Here is a 26,928-nt window from a genome sequence, read left to right as displayed (position 1 = left end):
TCTGTCTTCTGCCACTCAACCATCCCCTTATCCATAGCAGCAATTTGCCTCCAATGCCACACTGCTCCAATTTGTGCAGCAGTCTTCCATGTGCAACAGTATCAAAAGCCTTTCTAAGATCCAAATATATAATATCAAAGTTATTCCCTGCATCCAGTTCTTTTGTGACTACATCATAGTATCCAATCAAATTGGTCAGGCAAGACCTGCCCTTAACAAAATCATGCTGCGTCTGAGCTATAACTGAATTCTTGTCTAGATGATCCTGCAGTGCTTCTTTAACCAGTGCCTAGATTAATTTACCTGGAACAGAAGTTAAACTAACAGGTCTATAATTACTTGTGTCAGCCTTTGATCCTCCTTTGTGAATTGGGGTTACATTTGCACATCTCCAGTCTATGGGTACCTCCCCTGAGTCCAAAGACGCTCTCATAATTATGGCTAGGGGTTTGCTTACTTCCTTTGCTGCCTCCTTTAATATAACTGGATAGATCCCATCCACCCCAGGTGCCTTTTTTATGTTTATCCTCAACAATCTCTCCTCCACTTTCCTCTCAGTTATTACAAAATCATCCAGCTCACTGCCAATGTTTACTTTACCTACATCATTCTCCTTCCTGAATAACTCCTCATGCGTGAATGTAGATGCAAAATACTCGTTTAGATTGTTAGCCACCTGAGCAGGATCCTCAACTGTTGAACCATCAATATCCAGTGGACCAATCTGATTCATCCCTTTCCTTCTTGAGTTTAAATATGTAAAGAACTCTTTTCTGTTTTTCTTTGCATCCTTTGCCAAGGATTTTTCGTAGTCTGCCTTTGCCTGCCTAACCTCCTTTGTGACTTGGTTACAGACCAACTTATATCTATCATAGGCTTCCATGTCACCCATTAATTTGTATGTATCCCATGCATTTTTCTTCTCTGCCACATGTCTCATTAGTTCATCTGACAACCATTTAGGCCTAAACCTTGAACAATATTTCTTAGTTGGTATGTAAAGCCTGGTAGCCTCCAAGATTAGTTCCTTGAATGCTTCCCATTTTGAGTTTGCTGTTGGTAACATCATCAGTTGGTGCCACTGTATAGAATTTAAATACTGTCTCAGACCATCATAGTCGCCTTTACGAAAACAAAAACCCTTCCCTTTACCTCTGATGGTAGTTACCTCCTTGAGTAAATCCCACTTCAACACACTGTGATCACTGCCACCTAGTGGTTCATTTATCTGCAGATTCTTAATGCATGAAGAATCACTACTGATAATCAGATCAAGAGTATTGCTCCCTCTTGTTGCCTCACGAACATGCTGATGTAGAAAACAATCATCCAATAAATCCACAAAAGCCTTGCTAGTGTGCGAGTGAAAAACCCACAAATTCCAGTCAATATCTGGGAAATTAAAATCCCCCATTATAAGATTCTCTGATTTACTGGCCCAATCTATTTCCCTGTGCAATATCTTATTATACTCATCAGAGTCATTAGGCCTATAGCACACTCCTACTCTCAATTTTGATTTCCCTATGCTTATGTCATACCAAACTGACTCGACACTGCCCTGTCCATCGATGTCGACTGGCTTCACTTCCTTGGACTTCATGTGTTTCTTAACTAATAGCATAACCCCTCCTCTCCTCCTGTCCTGTCTATCCTTTCTATACACATTGTATTCCCCAAATTCCAGTTCCGTATTACTTACATCTGTGTGACACCACGTCTCTGATATCCCAACAATATCTGCCTTTGATGTTTTGAGCAATACCTCAAATTCATCAAATTTATTTACCAAACTCCTAGCATTGGTGTACACGCAGGTATACATGCACCTGTTTCTATTCTTAGCTACCCTAACACAACCCATGTGTTTTCTTGTACCGCAATGACTCCCAGCAGTCTCTGAAATATCCTGCATCTTGTTTTTCAGGCTTCTGCTCATTTCAATAGAAGCAGTGCAAGAATCACTTCCACCTCTGCCAGTGGCTACTGTTAATCTATTAGTCCTTGTATCCCCCCCCAACTAGCAGTTTTCTGACCCACCTAACATTGCCTCGACAGCATCAGCAAAAATTCTTGCACCCTTTCTATTTAAGTGTATCCCATCCCTGTAGAAGCAATCTCTCCTGTTAACAAGTACAGTCCAGGCTGAAAAAAATTCTACCCCTTGAGCCTTGCACAATCCCTCCAGGGTCGAACTGATCGACAAGGCTCTCATCATATACTCCCTCCTATCGTGTCTGGGCAGAATTGCAGATACTTTCAAATTCAACCCTAATTCACGGCTTTTTTTCAACAGTGACCTGTACTTGCTAAGTAATTCCGCCGGTCTCCTACTCTTAATATCATTAGTGCCAACGTGTACAACTATATCACCTTTTGTGCCCTTAAAAGATGATATCCAATCTACAACGTCATCAACCTTTGCCCCTGGCAGACATACCCTGGTCCTGTTCCACCTATCCTTTTTACAAAGCATGTTTCCCGTTTCCCTGACAATAAAGTCACCAACAACTATTTGTTCCTTTGGGACCAGCGCATTCTACCTTGGGGGCTGCCGCTGTGTTGCATGATGACCAAGTGCAAGCTCTGGCATTGGTGTGGGCAGCTGAGAGCTTGATGGGCCCCTTACTTTTAATCCTTTGAGGGCATCCACCCTGTCCTTCAAGCTCTCATAAAGGCCCATAACAACGCTGAGTTGTCGCCTGATTTCCTTGCACTCCGTAAATCGTGCACACACAAAGACATCCCCCTTGGCAGTATCATGTCCCGTACCCGACGCTTCAGAGGGCAACTGCCCCCTCACTTCTCCCCTGAACCACAGCACTCCCATTAGCTTGAGCCTTTTGCTTTGCTGCTCTGGTCAGAGTCATGATTCCGATTTAATTCAATAAAATTTCAAAACAAAAATTAAATCCTTAAGATATATCCCAAAACAGTTATGTTATTTTTTTTTTCGGTATCTAGTGTTTTCTACGAGTTCCCTTTATACAACTTCCGTATCACGTGTACCACTATAGTTATGTATTAATTATTTGTTACGATTAAGTCGTTATATATATATAGAGTTAAAAATACAATTTAATTGACAATAAAGTTTATCAAGATTAATAGATTTACTGATTAACTGACAATATTATATTATGCACTATACTACACTAAGCTTATGCTATCGTGTAAAAATGGCGGGAATTCTCGAACGGTATTTCTACCGACTCGTAAGTATTGATTAGCTTCCAAATCTCACTATCTCAATTTAGAATAAACTAAGGATCCTGACTAGGTCTATAATCTACTTATAGAAGATAATTTTATATAACAATTGGTTAATAAATCGACTAAATTTGGTTAAAAAAAAAAAGACCTCTCGTTCAATTTGTAACACGTGGATTTGATACCGTTACCGATACTAAGTAATACCTACAAAATCTCTGTCTAAGTTAAACTTTAAACTAAGTATCATAACTAGGAATATAAAGCTACTCTAGAAAATAAGTTAATATGACAATTTAAGCTAATAAATCAGAAAATAAATCAGGAAAACTTCTCTGTTCCAAGAGCTTCAAGGAGCTTCGTCCGAGCTTCGTAACAGTAAGAATAGGAGCATGTATATGTGCATGTACACCAATGCTAGGAGTATAGTAAATAAATTTCATGAATTTGAAGTGCTGGTTAAGACATCTAAGGTGGATATTGTGGGGATATCAGACATGGTGCCACTCAGATATAAGGGATGCAGAATTGAATTTGGGGAGTACAATGTGAACAGAAAGGATAGACAGGATAGGAAGGGAGAAGGGGTTATGCTGTTAGTTAAGAAACAAATAAAATATAAGAAAGTGCATCCAGTTGACATATTTGGACAGTGCAATGTTGAGTCAGTTTGGTGTGACATAAGTATTGGGAAAGCAAAAATGAGGGTAGGAGGCCTAATGACTCTGATGTACATTAGGCCTCATGGTTATGTTTGTTATTTGGTTTTTAGGAGCATTAGCAACTAAGGCCATATTGCTCCGGGGATATGCGGTGGTCATTCCCTGACCTTTCTGCATCCTCCATATTTGGTGGTCATGGGCTCGAATCCCGATCTAATCAAGAAGTGTGTGCTACGCACTGCTGCTCCTGCCCATGGAGGCGCCACCTCGTTGTTATAGGCCTAATGACTCTGATGAGTACAATGAATAATTATGCAAAGAAATAGAGTGGGCCAGTAAATCAGAGAGTCTTATAATGGGGGATTTTAACTTCTCAGATATAGACTGGAACTTGTGGGTTGGTCACTCACACACTAGCAAAGCTTTCGTGGATTTATTGGATGATTGTTTTCTACAGCAGCATGTTAGAGAGGCAACAAGAGCAAGTAACACTCTTGATATGATTATCAGTAGTGATTATTCATGCATTAAGAATTTACAGATAAAGGAACCACTAGGTGGCAGTGATCACAGTGTACTGATGTGGGATTTATATAAAGTTGTAACCACTATCAGGAGTTGCGTGGCCAACCGCCTCCCCCAGCTGCCAGCTAAGGACCAAAGAAGAAGAAGAAGGAGTAAAGGAAAGGGTTTTTTCTGTCATAAATAAAGGTGGCTACAGTGGTCTCAGAAATTTTTTAGGTTCTATATAGTGGGACCAACTTACGATGTTACCAACAGCAAATTCTAAATGAGAAGCATTCAAGGAAGTAATTTTGGAAGTTACTAGGCTTTTTGTTCCAACTAAACTCTAAAAGGAAGGGGAAGAATCAGATTGGTAACCTTGATATCAATGGTTTGATTGTAGATGATCATTCTCAGATAGTGCCAAACTAAATGAGTATTTTGCATCTGCATTCATACATGAGGAGTTATTCAAGGAGGAGAGATGGCCAGATGTTTATCAAACTCTAACGGGTGGTTAAATGATTCTGTAATAACTGAGAGGAAAGTGGAGTAGAAATTGTTGAAGTTAAACATAAGAAAGGCACTGGGGTAGATGGGATCTATCCAGTTATATTAAAGGAGGTGGCAAAAGAAGCAAGCAAACCCTTAGCCATATTTATGAGCTAGCATCCTTGGAATCAGGGAAATCCTCATGGACTGGAGATGTCAAATGTATCTCCAACTCACAAAGGGGGATCAAAGGGTAACATGAGTAATTACAGACCTGTTAGTTTGACTTCTGTTCCAGGGAAAATAATGGAGTCACTGGTTAAAGAAGCATTGCAGGATCATCTACACAACACACCAGTAATAATTCAGACACAGCATGGGTTTGTGAAGGGGAAGTTTTGTCTGACCAATTTGATTGGATATTATGATGTGGGCACAAAGGAACTGGATGTAAAAAATAATTTTGATATCATATACTTGGATTTCAGGAAAGCTTTTGATGCTGTTACGCATGGAAGATTGCTGTAACAATTCCAGTAGTATGGCATTAAAGGCAAGTTGCTAGAAGGGATAAAAGGACGGCTGAGTGGGAGAAGACAGAGAGTGGTAATCAATGGGTACTGTTCTACGTGGACTGATGTTATTAGTGGTGCTGCTCAGGGTTTGGTGTTAGGCCCATTGTTGTTTTGTATATTTATAAATGATATTGAAGAAGGTATATCAAGCTTAATGTCAAAGTTTGCAGATAATACAAAGGTTGGCAGAGTTGTTAATAACTGTAATGACGGTATGCTGCTGGAAGAGAATCTGGAAAAGTTGGGTAGATGGGCTGAGAAGTGGCAACTGAAGTTTAACATTGACAAATGCAAAGTACTGCATATGGGTAGCAGTAACCCCAGAGAAATGTACCAACTATGTGGTGTTACACTTAGGGTAGTGGAGAATGAGAGACCTGGGGGTAATTGTGTAGTCAGATATGAAGCTTTCTGAGCAGTGAAGACAGGCTGCCAGAGTAGGTCTTGGGGTGTTGTCAATGATGTACATTTCTGTACATCAAATGTCAATACATTTGATGTACAGGAATTTTGCAAGCAGGGATGAGGAGGTGATTATCCCCTTGTATAAGGCAATTGTCAGGCCACACTTTGAGTACTGTGTGCAGGTCTGGAAGCCTCACATTAGGAAGGATATAGAGTTGCTAGAACGAATACAGAGAAGAGTAAAAAGACTAGTGAAGGAACAAAGGAGTGCTCTTATGAAGAAAGGCTTAAGTTCTGCAAACTGCAGCTTCTGGAGACTATGCACCTGTGTGTGAAGTGATCTGATTGAGCTGTATAAGGCCTTGAATGGATTGAGCAGGCTCAATGCTGATGCGATTCTTTCTCTTGCTCAGATTACAAACCTGAGGGGCACAGATTCAAACCGAGGAAACAGGTTTAGAATAGGTGTGTGGAAGTTTGCCTTTAACCAGCGGGTAGTGGATTGCTCGAAAAAACTTCTATCTGTTGTTTCAAAGCAGAACTAGACAAAAATTTGGAACAAATGGATGGGTGAAATGGGAAGGAGGGGTTTTTTTTTTTTTTTTTTGGCTAATGCTGTATAAGCTTGCTTTCTTGCATCAAGTGCCTCTACTAATACTAATTCTAATTAAATTTTCCTACAGTAATAGACTTTTTAATTAGGATTATTATTAAATTTTAATATACAAATGTATATATATGAAATTTTGTATAAACTTACATGCAGTACATAAAATTACATACATTTTTTTTTTTTCTCACCTGTAAACAATTCCTTGTGCATGTAGGTGCTCCAATCCTTGTGCAACTTCAGCCGTATAGAATCTAGAACGATCCAAATCAAAACCTGGTTCTCCTCCCATATTATAAATATGGAATTTCAGATCACCTCCATTCATTATTGTTAGCACCAAACAGAGAGCATCTTTTGTTTCATATGCATAGGCCAGACTAACCTGCAATAAAATGAATTGTCCATTCTCAAATTTCCAACATGTAAAGAAAGATACGTATTAAATGAAAAAAATCAAATGGACTGCTAAAAGGATTGTTAAAGAAAATTTTAAATTATTTATTTACTTTAGTATGCATCCAAATTTTGATAATCATTTTTGAAATGGTTCTTGTTTGATGTACTGATGTCAATGTTGTTGCCAATCTCTGAAAACTTCTAAAAATTCATTCTTTTACATATCCTTAAAAATTTTCCCAAACACTTGATCAATGCTTTTGAAACTGTTTCTTTTCTTTTTCATTTTTTTTAATGCTAGGAAAAAACAAAAATAAAAAAATAAATAAAAAGGTGTCATGTCTGAACTATATTTATACCTGACACCTGGTAGAATGTGGTACAATGATGGCAGTCAAGAATTCCGTGACAACTAGCACAATACAAGAACATGCATTGCCAGGATGAGCAACTAATCTGAAATGGCAATTAATACACAATAGATATTAGACCCTATGTCACCCCTGCCAGGTTAAGAATGCAATACAAATCAACAGCAATGATTAAGAATACAGGAAATTGTTAACAATAAAGAAATTCCTTGTTTAAATAACTTGGTTAACTATTTGTAGTGTAACTCATGAAATGGAAGTATAAATAATTTTGATATTTTTTATTTGGACTTAGCATAGCTTTTGACTCGGTCACACGCAAAAGGCTACTACTGTATAAGCTAGAACATTTGTTGGGATAATGGATAACATCCTTGGATTATATTATGGCTGAAGAACAGGAGGCAAAGGGTTATAACTAATTGTCACCCTTTAGAATAAGCTAGAATTACAGATGGGATTCACTGTCAATACTGTTTCTTTAATGTAGACAAGTGGTCAGGAGCATGTGCTCTTTGAGTGAACTGGGGTTCACCTTGTGACTGCTAAATACAATTAACATTTGTAGATTTGCTTGAGCATGTACAGAAAAGGACAATAACATTGGTCAGGGGAATGAAAGGCTCCTCTTACCAAGAGAGACTTAAGTTTTGCAAATTTCAGCAGCTGGAGACTAGGCACCTGCGAGGTGATTTGATTGAGATGTATAAGGCCTTGAATGGGTTGCATGCTGAATTCTGATGGGATTCTTCCACTTTCTCAAGTTACGAACCTAAGGGGACATAAATTGAAATTGAGGAAAGACAGTTGTAGAATAGATGTGCGGAAATTTTCCTTTAGCCAGCGGGTAGTTAATTGCTGGAACAAACTTCCATCTGTCATTGTGGAAGTTTATAGCTTAAATAAATTCAAGGAGAAATTGGACAAACATTTAGAGGGAATGGTCGTGTGATATTTTATTTTATTTTTTTTGGCTGATGCTACATAAGCTCATACGCTTGCTTTCTTGCATCACATGCCTCTATTACTACAATTACATTGTGCCGAGACACTTAAGCTAAAGAACAATCTTTCTGATATCACCAATTTTATACAGCAAGTGGTCAAGGTCTGATGAGAACATACAAAGCCTGCCTGATAAGTTATTTGACCTGAAACGTTGTTGTTGTTGTTTGTTTGTTATTTGGTTTTTAGGAGCATTAGCAACTAAGGCCATATTGCTCCGGGGATATGTGGTGGTCATTCCCTGACCTTTCTGCATCCGTATTTGGTGGTCACAGGCTTGAACCCCAGTCTAATCAAGAAGCGTGTGCTATGCACTGCTGCTCCTGCCCACCTGGCTATGGAGGTGCCTACCTGAAACATAGGAGGGGAACAATTTGCAGCCAAAATAAAACATCTTGGATGGTATTCCTAGTGTCATTACTTCTTGGTACAGTACTGCTTCAAACAAAATAACTAACAGTATCACAAAGATACTGTTAATGTGCAAGCGATGGAACTTTGAAAGTGCATATGTATTTTGTTGGAAAACTTAGAGAGTTTGTTAAGGTAAATGATGATGTTGCTACTACAGCAACTCCAAAGCAAAAGAGCTGCTGATCACCAAGCAAAATGAATTTTTTTATTAACAGTGATAAAAGTGAAAGCAAAAAATAATGTTTTTGCTGTACCTAAAAATGCATATAAGATCATGTAAGACCACGCAAATGAAATTGTATTCCTTCTTTAAATTAGAATAATTTGTTAAAGTCTTACTTGGTTTTACTCTTTTACTTTAATATTAATATTGTGATAATTTTGCTTTTATTTGTTTCTGTTATACTGATTATGTATTTTTCTTTCAACTATATTGTTTCTTTTCTCATGATTTTCTCTTATTAATAAAAGAAAATATAAACAAAATATTATTCTTATTATTGTTAGACAAAGCTTAAGTTAATATTAATAGATATTTACCACTGAAAATGGTCATTTTTACAATTCTGACAGAACTCATTATTACAAACCTTGTTATTACAAAACCAGAAAATTTTAGGTCTCTTGAACTTTTATTAACAAGGTTAAACTGTAATTCTACTAAAAAGCAATTGCAAAATTGAACTTGGAATACTGTATCCAAGTGGAAACTGCAGCTAAAAACAAAAACACATATCAAGTTTCATGTAAAGGTTAGAGACAGCAACACACCTGGTAAATCCAACAAAATGGAACTCATATGACAAGAGTGAAAGATTTCAAACATTGACTGTAGAGCTTGGTAAGTAGGTACTTTAGAGCAGATATTATTAGTAGTAGTACTGGCAAATGATGCAAGTTTACAAAGCATTAGAAAAAGAAAACCTAATCTGTCCATCCCTTCTAATAATACATCTAATTCTGCCTTAAATTTTTTCAAACTACCCACTTCCACAATGCCAGATGGTAGTTTGTTCCAACAATCAATTACTCTCTGGCTGAAAGCAAATTTTCACACATCTGTCCTGCAGCCATCCTTTTTCAATTTAAGTTTGTGATTGAGGTTTATAAGGCTCTGAGGGAGCAGGATAGTAAAAGAAAGAAAAATTAAATTTCCATAGTATTAAATGATGCTGGCACCGGGAGGACATTAAAATTACAAAAGAAGAATTACAGAATCGATTGCAGAAAGTTTTCCTTTAGCCAACAAGCAATTAATTATTGGAATAAGTTGCCTCTATGAGTAGATAAGGCAAATGACTGGGGGAAATGAAGGCATGCTAGATCACTTTGAATGGAATGGGGGTAGGTGCAGAAAAAGCCTCTGGCTTCCTTTTACCATATGATTAATACTAATATATACAGAAAGGCTTTTGAAACAGTTCCACATGAATGTCTTCAGTATAACTTTTAGAAGTGCAGAATTAGAGGTTTGGTTGCTACAGTAAATAAAGGGATTGATAAACTGACAGAAAACAAAGAGCAGTTATAAATGGATAATCCTCTGAATGGACTGATGTTTTAAGTGGGATCTCTGGCAGTTCTAGATTATGATTTTTGCTCTTTCTAATCTTCATTAATGATAATGATAGTTTTGCATCAAAATTTGCTGATTGTATTAAAGTAGGCAAGAACAAATTATACAGAAACACATAAATTATACAACTGGTCTAAAAATGGCAATTAAGTTTATGCTAGCAAATACAAGGTTCTGCATCTGAGTTGCAATAAAGCTAAATTATCAACTGGGGAGGGGGTGAATAAAGTTTAAACATAGTTTCATATGAAAATGATCTAGAAATTGTAACAAAGTCCAACAATTGTTAGATGCCACGTTTCAGTTGCATCAGTGACTTAGACCACAATGCACCACCGTATTTTATGTCTGTACAAGTGTGCAGATTTGCAGGACAATTTACATGTTGTGCAAGCTGAAAAACCAGGAATTAACTCATCAGGGAAACCTACTTCCTCCAACTGAGATTGGATAACTACAGCCTTGACTGAAGAAGTCTTTAGAAATTCTTCCAGTAATTGACAGGACTTAAATCCAAACCTCTACAAACACATAACAAATGACAAAATCACTACAGTCTCACAGAGGGCTACATAGCAAGTCAGTGCATAAAGTTCTGTCAATGATATAAAGAAATTCTACTCTCCTATAAAGAAAAAGATATAAAGAAGTAACTATCCCACTATACAAATCAATGATGAGATCACTTCTGAATAATGTACTCAGGCCAAGAAGTATCATTTTCAGAAATATATAAACTTCTTTGAAAGAGTATAAAGGAGAGTAATAAAACTAGAAGAAGGATTAGAGAAATGTCAGAAGTAGCATTAGCATTAGTAAGGGCACATGATGAACAAAAGCAGGCTTAAATAGCATCAGCCAAAAAAAAAAAAAAAAAGAAAAAACACCCCCTTCTCATTTCACCCATCCACTCGATCCAAATGTTTGTCTAGTTCTGCCTTGAATCTGTTTAAACTATCAACTTCTACAACGACAGATGGAATTTTGCTCTAGCAATCAACCACCCGCTGGCTAAAGGCAAATATAGGAAAAATATGAAGCAAGAGAGATAATAAATTAATACAACTTTTCATTAATCCATAGCTGCCAACTTTTAATATTCAAAAACCAGGGGATAGGCATTTGTAAGCAGCAGGTACAAGAAGAAAATTATGGCCAAAACAAGGTGTATGTTTGTTTTTTGTTTTTTTTCTGTATCTCAAAAAAAAAAAAAAAAACAGGAGGAAAATAGATTTTTTTGTAAAAAGCGTTTCCCCCCCCCCAGTCCACTACACTATAAATTTGATTTCACTAGTAAAATACACATTTTATATTAAAGTACAGCAACAGGACTGTTTACCACTAGAGTAAGCTTAACTAATATTTTTCTGTCCATAAATTTCTGTTTAGATATTCCATTAGACCCTGACATTGTGATTGCTTAAGAAAGATACTGTTGCAGAGCATTCTTCTTCAGAAATGTTAAGTCAAAGTTTTGTTTATAACAGTCGCCTTGCTGTCTAGACTTGGGTGTCGGGAGCATTTCCAAAGCTTCATTAGAAAGAGAAGAACTGAATTCAGTTTATGTTTTTCTCACCTCACTGAATATTCTCTCACACACAACAGTGCTGTGGAATTGTTAAAATGCCAAGCATGACTTGGTGGATTTTTCAGCTGCTCAAAAAGATTAAGTAGTTCTGATATTTTTACCATATTCTTTGTTAATTAACATACTACATTGTGTTCTACAGATATGAAATAGGTTTAGTAGCATTTGTTAGCTTATTTTTTAAATTTAACTAGTGATTTTTGTAAGTTACGACTCACCGCTCGTACCAGTATTGGCACCAATACAGTTGAACTTGCCGCCATTGTTGTAGTATACTAGATTGATACGAAATAGCGTAATGTACATCTTGAACTGATAGTGTAAGGTATAAAGTAAAATGTAGCACTGTATTAGGAACCTGTTAGCTTAGTATAGTATTATCAATTAATCAATAAAATTTATTAATCTCATTAAATTTCATTGTCAATTAAATTGTATTTAAAAGAAAATAATGATCCAGACTAGAGCTGCAAAAGAAATGTGCACAGATTATCGGGAGTGCAGTGGCTCAGGGGAGAAATGAAAGAGGGCGATTCGCCAAAGCACAGTCTCAAAAAATGTGCAAAATGTGAAATGTTTGTGGACTTTCTGGAACAAGACATGATCTAGCCAAGGAGTATGTTTTTGTGTGTGTGCTATGTGCCTAAAGTGTCAAGAAATTAGGTGCAAACTCAGTGTTCAGATGGGTGTCTACGAGAGTTTGAGGTGTAGGGGAGATGCCCTCGGAGAAACTCATAAATTGGGGGCTGGCTTACATTCTTTTTCTCCTTCTTGATGATTCCTTTCTAGTTTTGACTCTCTCTCTCTCTCTCTCTCTCTCTCTCTCTCTCTCTCTCTCTCTCTCTCTCTCTCTCTCTCTCTCTCTCTCTCAGGGTAACTCAATAATTTTTTTTTTTTTTTTGGCTGGAGCAGCATAAGCTTCAGGTGTCCTTGCACCATATGCCTAATAATAATAATAATAATAATAATAGTATGTGGGCCCATCAAGCTCTCAGATGCCCAACTCAATGCCAGAGCTCACTCCTGTGGATCAGGCAACACAGCAGCAATCTCCAAGGTAGAATGCCCTGGTCCCACAGGATGTACATCTGTAGGACCAGGGCATTCTTCCTTGGAGATTGCTGGAACTAGTTACTGTTGGTGCCTCTACTGTCAAGGAGACGGGGAATATATTATTCTGGTTCTGTTCCACAATTATACAGAGAAATAGAGTGGGCCAGTAAATCAGAGTGTCTTATAATGGAGATTTTAACTTCCCAGATATAGACTGGAACCTGTGAATTGGTCACTCGCACAGCTTTTGGGGATTTATTAACATTAGCATTAGTAGAGGCACACAATGCAAGAAAGCAAGCTTGTGCAGCATTAGCCAAAAAAAAAAAAAAAAGCTCCAATTTCACCTCTCCATTCGTTCCAAATACCTGTCCAGCTCAGCCTTAAATATATTTAGGCTATCAACTTCCACAACTAAAGATGGAAGTCTGTTCCACCAATCAACTACCTGCTGGCTAGAGGCAAACTTCTGCATATCTATCCAAAAACTGTCTTTCCTCAATTTGAATTTATGCCCTCTCAAGCAATTATTCTGAGCAAGAGAAAGAATCCCATCAGCATTGAGCATGCTCAAACCATTCAAGGCTTTATACACCTCAATCAGATCACCTCGCAGGAGCCTAGTCTCCAGACACTCTAATTTGCAAAACTTAAGCCTTTCTTCATAAGAGCAACCCTTTGTTCCATTCACTAATCTTGTTGCCCTTCTCTGTAATCATTCCAGCAGCTCTACATCCTTCTTAAAATGAGGCCTCCAAACCTGTATAGAAAAATTCCTGTATATAATTGACAAGACACCATGAGCTAATCTTACAGACTGTCTACACTGCTCAGAAAACTTCATATCTGCCTGCACAATTACCCCCAGTTCCTTTTCATTCTCTACCACTGTCAGTGTAGTACCACAGAGTTGATACGTTACTCTGGGGTTACTGCTTCCCATAGGTAGTACTTTACATTCATGTAAATTTGCCACCTCTCAGCCAATCTGCTCAACTTTTCTAGATCCTGTTGCAGAAGCATACTGTCATTATTGTCATCAACAACTCTGCCAACCTTCGTATCGTCTGCAAACTTGGACATTAAGCCTGATATACCATCATCAATATCATTTATAAACATAGAAAACAACAATGGACCCAACATTGAACCCTGAGGGACTCCACTAATAACATTATTCAACGAAAAGCAGTGTCCATTGATTACCGCTCTCTGTCTTCTCCCATTCAACCATCCCTTTATCCATAGCAGCAATTTGCATCCAATGCCACAATGCTCCAATTTGCGCAGCAGTCTTCCATGTGCAACAGTATCAAAAGACTTTCTAAGATCGAAATATATGATATCAAAGTTATTCCCTGCATCCAGTTACTTTGTGACCACATCATAGTATCCAATCAAATTGGTCAGACAAGACTGTATCAGATTGGGATGAATCAGATTGGTTCTTAACATAGATGGTTCAACTATTGATGATCCTGCTCAGGTAGCTGATAAACTGAATGAGCATTTTGCATCTACATTCACAGATGAGGAGTTATTCAGGGAGGGGAATGCCAGAAGTTAATCAAACTCTAACAGGGAGGTAAGTGATTTTGTAAAAACTGAGAGCAAAGTGGAGGAGAAATTGTTGAAGTTAAACATAAGAAATGCACCTGGGGTGGATGGGATCTGACCAGTTACATTAAAGGAGGCAACAAAGGAAGTAAGCAAACCCTTAACCATAATTATGAGAGTATCCTTCGATTCTTGGGAGGTCCCCATGGACTGGAGATGTGCAAATGTATCCCCAATTCAAAAAGTGGGGGGGGGGGGATCTGAGGGTGACACCAGAAATTATGAACCTGTTAGTTTAATTTCTGTTATATGATGTTATCCAGCTCAGGACCCAGGGTCCTGAGCTGGATATCATCATTCTTCTCTTGGTGATTCCCTTCTACTTCTCTCTCCCTCTCTCTCTCTCTCTCTCAGGGTAATTTAGATTTTTTTTTTTTTTTTTTTTTTTTGCCTGGTGCAGCATAAGCCTCCGGCTTCCTTGCACCATACAGCTAATAATAATAAATAATAATAATACAATACTATACAATACAATACAATACAATAATAATAATAATAATAATAATAATATGTCAACGAAAACTACACTAGCAAAATTTAAGCATTTATACTGCCAAGATTGTGGAGTATTTAAACTGAAGCAAAGATTCTATTCTTTTGTTCAGTGAGGAAGTAAGGAGCTTATGGAACATGGTCCACAAGTTCCCATCAAAAAATGATCTTATAAATGCTGAGGTAGCACAAATTTCATTAGCTCTATCAATTTCATCAATTGACAATAAATCATTTTCAATTTGAAATTTTTTGCAGACAAGTTTCCAGTAATTTTTGGTGTCATGTTCTACATCATTAGTTCTATCGATTTTAGTGTATGAACCTGCCAGATGCTATTATGAAAGAAGAAAGAATTGGTGTACCACAGACTTTCCATCAGAATCATGAACTTTAATTCATTAGAGAATATATAACCTTCTCCCACGTTTGAGTCATCCAAATGAAATTCTTTCAAATCCATTCAAAAATTGTTTTTTTTTTATTTATTTATTTTTTTTATTTTATCAATCAATAAAGGCTTTTCCTTGACCTATGTGCATTCAGGCCTGATTTGCAAAACACATTTTGTACAGTACGGCTACTCACATATCTCTTGCCACTCTCTTTTTAGGTCTACAGAGGTGAGATGCCTGTTTCCAAGCTCATTCTCTTAAGAACACAATCATCAGCCAGTTGACAATCTTTTATGACCTCTCCCTTTCACTCAGTCAATGTTACCAGTATCCCAATATTTTTTCAATAATCAATTCAGTTTTTTTCAATTCAGAGTAATGACAAAAACCTATTGTGGATGATATTTCTCTTGTACTTAACCCTTCTAATGACAATACCAGAACAATACATCAGGGTCATATTTATATATAAGCTAAACATTTCCCTGACATTTCCGCATCCTCCGTATTTGGTGGTGACGGGCTCGAACCCCGGTCTAATCAAGAAGCAAGAATTACAAGGAGCCTCATTCAATCTTAAAAAATCCTTTTTTAATATTGTCTCAGGTGAACAGTAAGAGAGAGAAAGAGAAAGGCCTCATACATGTTATAGCTTTGTGTCACAAGTTTAAATCCAGCCATGAATATACTGAAAGGACATGGGATACTTAGTTCCTGGGCAATGCAAAGCTGTCACCCCTCTCTCTCTAATGGACAAACTCACCGCTTGGCATGCATATAGGTACACTGAATCACTGCATTCACGTAATTCGATGTCAGTTTCAATAAATGTTATGAGTTAACCAACTTTCAAAGAGAGATGCCCAATGCATGGGTCACTATCACGGAGGTGGTACAGAAAATTGCACTATACCCGTTCGACAGTATCCAGAGTGTAATGGGAATATGCCATTTCCAGAATAACATCTCATCATGGATGTTATGGAGAAAGGTGGTGGATGAACGTGGTCGTCGGCATCTGTCTCACATTGTTTCAGCCAACCAGAGAGCAACAGTGGCACAAATCACCGCCAAATTCAACGAGGGAGGTGCCAGAAATGTTTCCACCAAGACCATTGGACGATAATTAGTCGCAAAAGGTTATGGGAGCCATCGACCCACCATAGTCCCATTGCTAACACCACGACACAGGACTCTATGCCTCAACTTGACGAAAGAACACTGGCACTGGACCTTGGATGATTGGAGATGGTTCTCTTGGTCCAATGAGTCCCATTTCCAATTATTTCGTGACATAGATGATTTAACTATTGATGATGAGGGTGTGTATCTGGCAGAAACCGCATGAAGCTATGCACCCGTCAGGTCAACAAGGAACTGTTCAGGCAGGTGGACAGTTGGTAATGTTCTGGGAATTTTCAACTGGCACACATTGGGACCTCTAGTACATCTAGATGCATCTCTGAATGGTCTGGGTTACATGTCCATCCTTGCAGACCACCTGTATCCCTTCATGATCATTGTGCACATACAGGGCAATGGACTCTTCAGACAGGAAAATGAAACTCTCACAGAGTCGTGGTGACTAGAACATGGTTCAAAGAGCATTCAGCAGATTTTACTGCCATGGAATGGCTCCCCGTTCACTGAACATGAACCCTGTGGAGCATCTTTGGGATACTGTGGAAAGGTCTGTTTCAGCTTTGGATCCTCCACCCAGGAATGCGACCAAATTATGGACAGCCGTGCAGCAAGCATGAATGGAAATACCTGTGGAATGCTTTTGTGAACTAGTAGATTTAATGCCTCACCGTGTGACTGCCCGTATCCGGGAGAAAGGTGGGCTTGTTTGTTATTTGGTTTTTAGGAGCATTAGCAACTAAGGCCATATTGCTCCAGGAATATGCAGTGGTCATTCCCTGACCTTTCCGCATCTTCCGTATTTGGTGGTGATGGGCTAGAACCCCGGTCTAATCAAGAAGCGTGTGCTACACACTGCTGCTCCTTCCCACCTGGCTACGGAGGCGCGAAAGGTGGGCCTACCCATTACTAGGCAGGTATCCCATGATTTCTGTCCACTCAATGTACTTTTCTTTCCTCACATTAATTCAACTCCCTTAACCATGATACATGTTTTGCTCTTACTCAATTACTGAGTATCTGACTAGGCCATATGGTTTTGCACACTGTTAACAATGAGATGATGCAACAAAACAGAAACTACTGCATCATTTTATATTCACATTGTTCTTGCTATCAAAACATAGCAAATATTTTTGATAGTAATAAAAAATATAAAAAAGATATAAGCCAAATTTAATAAAAATCACGGTGTTGCAATCATTATTTCCACAATGGTAAGGCAGAACATCTTCATTTAGCCTGCTATGGTAATTAATTTCCAAAGTGAGTTTCCAAGATTTAAAAACTGTAGATAAACTAAACTTTCACATAACATTCTTCAACATATTGAGGAATAATAACTTCAGTACATGGATATGAGGAACAGTGGATTTAAGAGCTATTTTCAGACTTTAAAATATAGTGGACTCTCAATTTTCTGGGATAGAGGGTAAAAAAAAAAAAAAAATGAATAATCAATTTCCCGGTTAATCCAAAAATACAGTAAGTCCCCGACATATGTAAGAGATACGTTCCCAGACTTCTTACGTAGGTGGGGTTTTATGTAATTCAGGAACGACTAAAAAAATACTGCTACTATATCCCTGATATGCTAAAATTACAAAAACCACATAATATCCTCAGGAGAATGAAGAAAAATTGTTATATATTTTTAATTAGTTCAATTAAAAACTTTATCTGGGAATAGCAGTGAAGTAGCACATAAGAAAAGAAAACATAAAAGGAAGAAAAAGCGCATGTTATTGTACTGTAAAAAACTGATATGTATTTCGTAACCTTGGTTATTATAGTTGACTTCATTGGTGTCGATCACTTCACCGCTTCTCTTATTCTGTCTTTCTCCTTTATTGTGTTCACCATTGCCACTGACAAATCTGAATTCCGCACAATGCTTGTTAATGTTTAGCCATTTTCATACATCCTTATTATTTTAATTTTCTGATCCAACTCGATCGCTTTCCTTTTCTTGATAGATTTACTAGTACCACTGTCACTTATTCTCTTAGTCGGCACCATGATAACAGTCAAAATTAAATTTTCTGAAAACAACTTCACAGGGTTAAGACAAAAACTCACTATTATCACCCCACACGAGATCACATTTTACTAAAACACATTTCTGGAGGTCGCTGCCATAAAATAATAAAAACAATTTGCACTTTCCTGGTTATTGGGCTTTTCTGTTAGTTCATCTAATTATAAACAAGTAGTAAACTTTATCTTATTGCATTTGTGATAATACCAATAGCTGGAATTCTGTGGGTTTTTAAGTTATTATAGTGAAATGTGTGTCCCCTTTACTGAAATCTTCAGTCATATAAAAAAATAAAAATAACATAATGTAAGTCCAAACCCCGTAAGTCAGGGACTTGCTGCATCAAAAAATGTTCAGCAACCTACATAAAGTATGGAGATAGATAAAAAAAGGAAAAAACTTACCACACACTACTCACGTGTCCAATACGATGCTTCCCTTTATTTTTTTACGATGCCAATTTTAAATCTAATAGCTTCCCTTTAATTTTTAAAATGACGCGTATGGTTTGGTCACCAACATTATAATGGTTCTTAAGAGATTTAACGGATGCACCGTTTTCAAACTTTTGAATAATTTCAAGTTTTTGTTTAATTCTCTTGCATTTGCACATTTTCGTGATTTCTAAACGAAAAAATTTATGTAGTTACTATAAAAAAAAATTCTAACATTCGTGACATAAAAAACGAAACAAAAAAATTTGTCCTTTTGAGGTGCGAAGGAACACCACAATCGATGCACTAAAAGAAACTAAACATTTGGTCTCGAGCAAAGCATGTGAAGACAGTGGGGATTGCAATAAATAAGCACAATAATCTCCTAAATAAGACGACTTATACGCTGCTTCTTGTTGCTTATTTGCGACTTGCAAAACATACCTATTCTAGTTATTACTTGAATTTTATGATTTCTGGTTGATTTTTTTTATTATTATTATTTGGAGTCTTGAAGTGTCCCAGTTAATAGAGAGTCTGATGTATTGGTATAACAACATTTAAAAGAAACTGCAAACTGCTATATTTTAGCTAGAAAAGAGATTTTCTCCAAGAGAATTATCTTGCCTAGAATTATCAGCTTGCTTAGCCTGTTTGGAATTGCTTTCACCAGATGTTTGCAATAGAGAAGTTCTTTAATTTCATCATCATCATCAGCCATTTTCAATCCAATACAGGATGAAGGCCTCTCCAGCAACTTTCCAGTTCCTTCTGTTTTCTGCAATGACCATCCATTTACTACCCACAAACTCGTGAATTTCATCTATCCATCTCCGTCGTTGTCTTCCATTTTTTCTTCTAGCTCCTCTTGGGTACCATTCTGTTATTTTCTTAGTCCATCTGTCACCATGTGTTCGAGCTATGTGTCCTGCCCAAGACCATTTCAGTTCTTTAGTTTTGATAAAAATGTCCTTTACTTGAGTTTGCTGCCTAATCCATGTATTTCTCTTCTTATCTAACAGTCTGATTCCAAATATAATTCATTCCATTCTTCGCTGTGTAGTCCTCAGCTTCTCTTCCATTCTTTTGGTGACTGCCCAAGTTTCACTTGGGCAGTCACTTGGTTCATTATTTTAAGTTTAAGACAAATTGGGATATTGCTCCTCAGTATGTGACTATATTTTCTGAATGCTATCCATTCAAAATTTATTCTTCTCTTGACTTCCAGCCATTCATCACTATTACAGCTGATGACTTGTCCCAGATAAGTATATGACTCCACCTTTTCAATTACTGCTCGTTCAATGATTATATCCCTTTCTGCCGACCGGGCTAGCCGGGTGGGTAAAGTGCCTGCCTAGAAACCCTAGTTACTTTAGCTTCATTTCTGCATTACAGATTCGACAGTAATGTGTTTACTTTTGTTACAGGTGTAAAAATGGTTGGAAGAACAGTCCATTACAACTCTTAACTGGCCAGGAAACAGCCCGGACCTGAATCCTATAGGGAACTGTTGGCTTTATGTGGAATCTGCAGTTGCCAGAAAGAAATCACAAAGACCCTTCATGAACTTCAGGAAGCCATAATTCGTGTTTGGAACCACAAACTATCAGTTGATTATCTTCAGAAATTGATCTTGTCGACGCCTCGACAGTGTGCCGCTGTCATCAGGGCCAGAGGCAGTTCACTAAATATTAGTTTGCACCTGGTGAACTTTTCATTTTGTTTTCCATTTAAAATGATAAACTGAAGCAAACTGAGGGCTTCTGATAACATTTCAGTCATAATTGTCGTGATTACCAAAACTGTTGTATAAAGGTTGCAAATGCTCATTTTGGAATAATTTGAGAGCACCTGTCTAATATTACTTAGTTTTGCCATAACTATTACTAAATCTTTTGTTTACATTTCTATTTGTGATGCTAGTCATTAATCTAACATACCATCATGAAAAAGGTTTAGAAATGTATAATTCCTAGGTGATGCGCTTTCTTGGAACACCAGTGTATGCATTGAAGTGTTCTCTTCTAGAGACATGTGGGATTTAAAAAAAAAAATAAAATAAAATAAAATAAATAAATAAAAATAAGGCCTCCAGACCTGATTACAGTACTTAAGATGCAGCCTAACCATGCCTTATACAAGGGGATAATCATCTCCTTATCCCTGCCAGTAAAATTCCTGTATATTATTGACAAAACCCAATGAGCTATCCTGGCAACATGTCTACAATGCTCAGAGAATTTCACATCTAACTGCCAAAAACACTCCCAGATCTTTTTCATTTTCCATTACCCTGAGTGTAGTACCACACAGTAAGTTAATCTGAGATTACTGCTACTCATATGCAGCAGAGCACCTTGCATTTGTCAGTGTTAAACTTCAACTGCCATTTCTCATCCCATTGGGTTAATTTTTCTAGATCTTGGTGTCTGTTTGTTTGTTATTTGGTTTTTAGGAGCATCAGCAACTAAGGCCATATTGCTCCGGGATATGCGGTGGTCATTCCCTGACATTTCCGCATCCTCCGTATTTGGTGGTGACGGGCTCGAACCCCGGTCTAATCAAGAAGCATGTGCTATGCACTGCTGCTCCTTCCCACCTGGCTATAGAGGCGCCGATCTTGATGTCACAGCCTACCTCGGTTACTGTCAATAACCACCCTGCCAACCTTTGTATCATCATGAATACTTAAATATTAAGTCAATGATTCTAATGTGCCTTAACTGGAAACAACAACAGGCCGAACTTCACTAATAAAAGATTCTTTGACTTCTTGAAGGTTACTATTGTTCTACCAATCTATTTATGCAATTACCCAGAGACAATCAATGTGTACCCAGGCTTAAAAATCTTTTTTACATCAGTGGTCTGCATCAGTGAAATGAAATCTAGCTTTTCCATTTGGCACTTCTCTTTAGATAGCTGTAAATGTTTATTAAGTATTCGCCAACTTTCACAGGAAGGCATGCAGCTCCCATTTCACACACATATTAATAAGATGGCAAGGAGAGCCTATTACTCTTCTTATTAATCTTCTTTCTTAATACTCTTGCTACTTCAGTTTTTATGCCTACCATAATATGTGCATTATCAACACAAAGGTCCAGACAGTTTTTCAAAGGAATTCCACATGCTTTCAGGTTATTCAGAAGATGTACAGTGTTGTATCCTATAGCGTCATCTTCAACGTTGGCACTAAGAGTAAGCTGCTTTTGATTTGACAATTAAACTTTTAATACAATATGTCACCACAATGGGATATATCTAGGAATCACTTTGACTACTGCTATCTGTATTGCTATTTTGCTACCATTAAACATATTTTTGGACAAAGCAGCTGCATGATGAGCACAACTAATAGGAAAATTACATTTTATGACAAAAGATGAAAATAAAACATTCAACATGTATCACATCGCTGTCACCATGAACGCAACATCTATTTTTTGCATTTCTTTCTTATGCACTGCATGCTGGTTTTTTTTTTCTCAAATGTCTGATTACATTGTGTTTTCCATTTGAAATTGAAAAATCGTATCTATATACAGTACAAGGCAACAGGCTACATTTTTTTCAGATTTTCAATACAGTAAACCCTCCATTTACCAGACTAATAGGGGAGAAGGGGTGTCCATTAATGCTGAAAGTCTGTTACATCGAATATAACCTGGGGGAGCATTTTTTATTGTTCTTAATGTAAAAAAAAAAAAAAAAAAGCTTTAATACAATATACAGTATATTAAGGTAAACTCCTCTTATTATTTTACAAATATACAGTACCGTACAATATAAAATTATTAAATTATAATAAAGAATATACAGTAAACCCCCGCTATTCGCGGGGGTTACGTTCCTGAGAAATGTCGCGAATACCGAAAACGTGAATACTGAGTTATTGCTCCCATAGTAATAAAGGGGTTCCGTTCCAAAGTATGAAATATATAAGAAAAACTAGTCTAAAATTTTGTCTATATGTATTATATGTACCTTCATAATATGACTATGTACATAGACAGTACATAGTGAAATGCAAGCATATGGCATCGAAATGAAAATAAGAAACAATTTAATATTAAATGTAATATTTATTAGAAATTTCAAACCAGCGCCTTTGCTAGCAAAAAAACTTATCCCGCCAGTGCTATCACCAGTTTCGCTAAAGTGTTGATAAAGAAGTTTTGCCTTTTCACGAATGATGAGTGAACTTAACGGAATTTTATTTTGAGTTCAGTCTTCTATCCACAGATTTAAAGCCTTTTCCATTTTTTTTTTCTAATTTAACATCACGAGTTACAGAGCAAATTTTTGAAGCAATTAGCGCGTTTTCACGGACACTACGGCGGATTTTTTCTTCCGATTTTTGGATTGATCGTACCGTTGACTCATTGATTTTATAATGTTTTGCCACTGAAGAGAGACACTTTCACCATTAGAAATTTTATCTAATAACTCAGTTTTATTCGCTAATGTCATCACCTTCTTTGCTATTTTCACATTTCTCTTGTTATTCGTAGCCATATTTTTGTAGGGGTTAGAAAGAACTTGTCCACAATAAAGTCACTTTCCTTCCGTTAAAAAACTCGAAAAGGTCTGTTTTACACTGCAAAACGGTAGATTTATCATTTTTGTAAGCATATCAATTTATAAATTGATAATGGCTGCAGTTTACCTTTTACTGAAAAAATATTGCGCATCAAGGGAAAAAAATAAACGCAAAGATAAAAAAAAATGATAATAAGATCAATTTATAAGCATATAAATTAAAAGCAAACAACGAAACCTTGCATGGCAAGCGCATAACACATACTGAACAAGGATTAGCGAGAAACATCCACGCTCGCGATTTTGTCAACTATCTCCCCCCACCCACTGAGCGCTGTTTTGACCGGCAAAGATAATTTTAGCCAGGCTCATGTTTTTTTATGGCGGAAAATATTCCTGGCGCTTTAAAATTCACATTTTTTTTAGGTTTAATTTTATATTAAATCGGCGATCGCGAATACGCGAAACCGCGAATACAGATACCGCGAATAGCGGGGGTTTACTGTATAATATTCCGTTGTAAATATAAAATGTTGCAATTTGGCCTTTGATTTACGGATATCAGAAACAGTTTCTTTTTTTATTCTGTAAATTTCACAAACGTGCTACTGAGATGCCTTTGTCTAATTTCTCAATTAGCTCTGATTTCTGTGCCACATTTAAGTTCACACACTTTCTTTTAACTCCTCTATCACTTGATGCTGTTTTAAATTGTAAGGATTGCAAAATTATTTAATAAATAAAATCACAATTCCGAAATCACAGAAACACTCTGTATACAACCTGACCGCACGACAGCTAGAGGAGGCAGACTTAGACTGAAACAAAGCAAGTCGGTAGACCTGCAGTTTAGTGTCCCGAGTCATGTTCAGCTTGCAAGTCACTGCTTGCTCTTATCTGTTATCTGGGAAAACAGCTATTTGAACATGTTTTCAGAAATAATAAAAAACAATTTCCTGAATTTGATTATAAAAATAAAAGTAGATAATTATCAAAACAATAATGGAAATAGGTAATTATTATTAATTTTTAATTAATAATAACACTGAAGTTTTGTATAACCTAAAAAAAAAATATGGTTGAGATTAATATGTACATTAGTGTATTATTATTTGTCCGGTCCATTAAATCGAAGATTTACTGTATATGTAAAATCTTGCATATATGCATTCTAAAATTTTACATCATATTTCTCTGGTGTCTTACTGAAAAACTGTTGGTGGTGGTGGTGGTGGTGGTGGTAGTAGTAGCAGTAATGGAAAATGATGCATGAAAGCAATCTTATATAGACTCAGCCAAAAAAAAAAAAAAAAAAAAAGTTCAGCCTTCTGTACTTTGCAAGAATTTGGCTAGTTTTCCCTTGAATTTATTCAACCCATTTCCCTTCCACAACAACGGATGAAAGCATGTTGCAACAATCAACCACCTACTGGCTGAAGGCAACCTTCCACACATCTATCCTGCAACCATCCTTCCTCAACTTGAATTTATACCCCCTCATGTGTGTAGTCTCAGCACGTGGAATACCATTAACATTCAGCTTACTTGATCCAGTCAAAGCCTTAAACACCTCAGTCAGATCTCCCCGCAACGTGCCTAGTCTAGAGATGCTGCAATTTGCAAAAGTGAGGTCATTTTAGGTAAGGGCACCCTTTTGTTCTCTTCATCAATCAGGTTGCCCTTTTCTGCACCCATTCAAGCAGTTCTACATCCTTCCTAATGTGAGGCCCCTCAGACTTGTATACAGTACTCAAGATGCAGCCTAACCATGGCCTTATGCAAAGGGATAATCACCTCCTTATCCCTGCTAGCAAAGTTTCTGTATATCATTGACAAAATCCCATGAGTTGTCCTGGCAGCATATCTGCAATGCTGAAGTCTCACAGCACAATTATCCCCACAAGGTCTTTTTTATTCATCAATACCCTGAGTGTAGTACCACACAGTCGATAAGTTACTCTGGGGTTACTGCTATCCATGTGCAGTACCTTGCATTTGTCAATGTTAAACTTCAATGCTATTTCTCAGCACATCGACCCAATTTTCCTAGATCTTGTTGCAGTAGCTCACCCTGATGACTGTTTAACCACCCTGCCAACCTTTCTTTCATCTGCAAACTTAGATATTAAGCCTGATATACTTTCACAAATATTATTGATAAATACTGAAAACAACAATGGACCCAGCACTGAACCCTGGGGAAATGCACTAGTCAACGAAGAGCAGTACCCATTGATAACCAGTCTCTGTCTCCTTCCACTTAACCATCCCTTTATCCATAGCAGTAACTTGCTCCAGTTTGTACAGCAGTCTTTTATATGCAACAGTATCAAAAGCCTTACTGAAATCTAAGTATATGATGTCAAAATTATTTTTTGCATCTAGTTCCTTGGTCCCTACATCACAGTAACCTATCAGACAAGACGCCCCTTGACAAATCCATGCTATGATTGCAGTATAATTGCATGCCTGTCCAAATGGTCCTGCACTATTTCCTTAACTAGTGATTCCATTATTTTCCCTTGAACAGATGTTAAGCTAACAGGTCTTAAAAGCATTTTAGGGACAAAGCTTCAGGTTGCATATAAGTTAACTGACATACAAATTAGTGCTAATTCATCATTTTATTATGCAGCAAGCCATTAAAGTAGCTAAGAAATGGCATCATTTAAGTATACTTAAAATATGCCAATTCTTAGCTACTTGAGCAGTTTCCTGCATACTAAAATAATAAATTATCACTAACTTGTTCATCAGTTAACAGGTCTGCAATTACTTACATTGCCTTTTGATCCCCTTTATGAGTTTGGTATATATTTGCACTTCTCCAGTCTATAGGGATATCTCCTCATTCCAAGGATGCTCTCATAATTACAGCTGAGGGTTTGCTTACCTCCTTTGCTGCCTCCCTTAATATAATTGAATAGACACCATCCACCCCAGATGCCTTTTTTATGTCATCCTCAACAATTTCTTCTCCACTTTCCTTTCAGTTATCACAAAGTCATTTAGCTCCTCGTCAGTTGGATAAACTTCTGGCATCCACTTCCCTAAAAAATTCCTCATGTGTGAATGTAGATGAAAAATATACCCATTCAATTTATCAGCAACATGAGAAGGTTTGTTTGTTTGTTTGTTTGGGGATTTATTAGGCGCATCAGCATCTGTGGCCATAGTGCGCCAACATGAGCAGGGTTTTTCTTTGCATTCTTTGCCAGAGACTTCTCATAATCTTCTTTAGATTAACCTCCTTTTTGACTTGAATACAGACAAATTTATATATACCAGAGGTTTCTGTATTACCTGGTAACTGATATGCACTCCATGCACTTTTTTCTCTGCACGTGTCTCGATAGTTCATCTGACATCCATTTAGGTCTAAGCATCGAACAGTATTCCTTTG

At 37.2% G+C, this 26,928-nt stretch overlaps 1 protein-coding gene across 5 annotated transcripts in view; it reads right to left on the bottom strand.

The window, feature by feature from the left end:
* The window catches only part of LOC150078261 (G protein-coupled receptor kinase 2-like), a 527,814-nt gene that overhangs the window by 176,445 nt on the left and 324,441 nt on the right, over positions 1-26,928 (bottom strand). For all 5 annotated transcript variants that reach the window (XM_090385326.1, XM_090385325.1, XM_090385328.1 and 2 more), the window contains one exon: positions 6,650-6,843. In XM_090385326.1, coding sequence (XP_090241452.1) covers positions 6,650-6,843 — 194 coding nt within the window. The remainder of the gene's footprint in view (positions 1-6,649; positions 6,844-26,928) is intronic.

The sequence above is a fragment of the Mastigoproctus giganteus genome, chromosome 11 (genome assembly GCF_048544385.1).
Source record: "Mastigoproctus giganteus isolate SK-2022 chromosome 11, ASM4854438v1, whole genome shotgun sequence".
Classification (NCBI taxonomy): Eukaryota; Metazoa; Arthropoda; class Arachnida; order Uropygi; family Thelyphonidae; genus Mastigoproctus; species Mastigoproctus giganteus.
The sequence above is the reverse complement of the archived record's forward strand: the minus strand, read 5'-3'. Positions and strand labels throughout refer to the sequence as shown.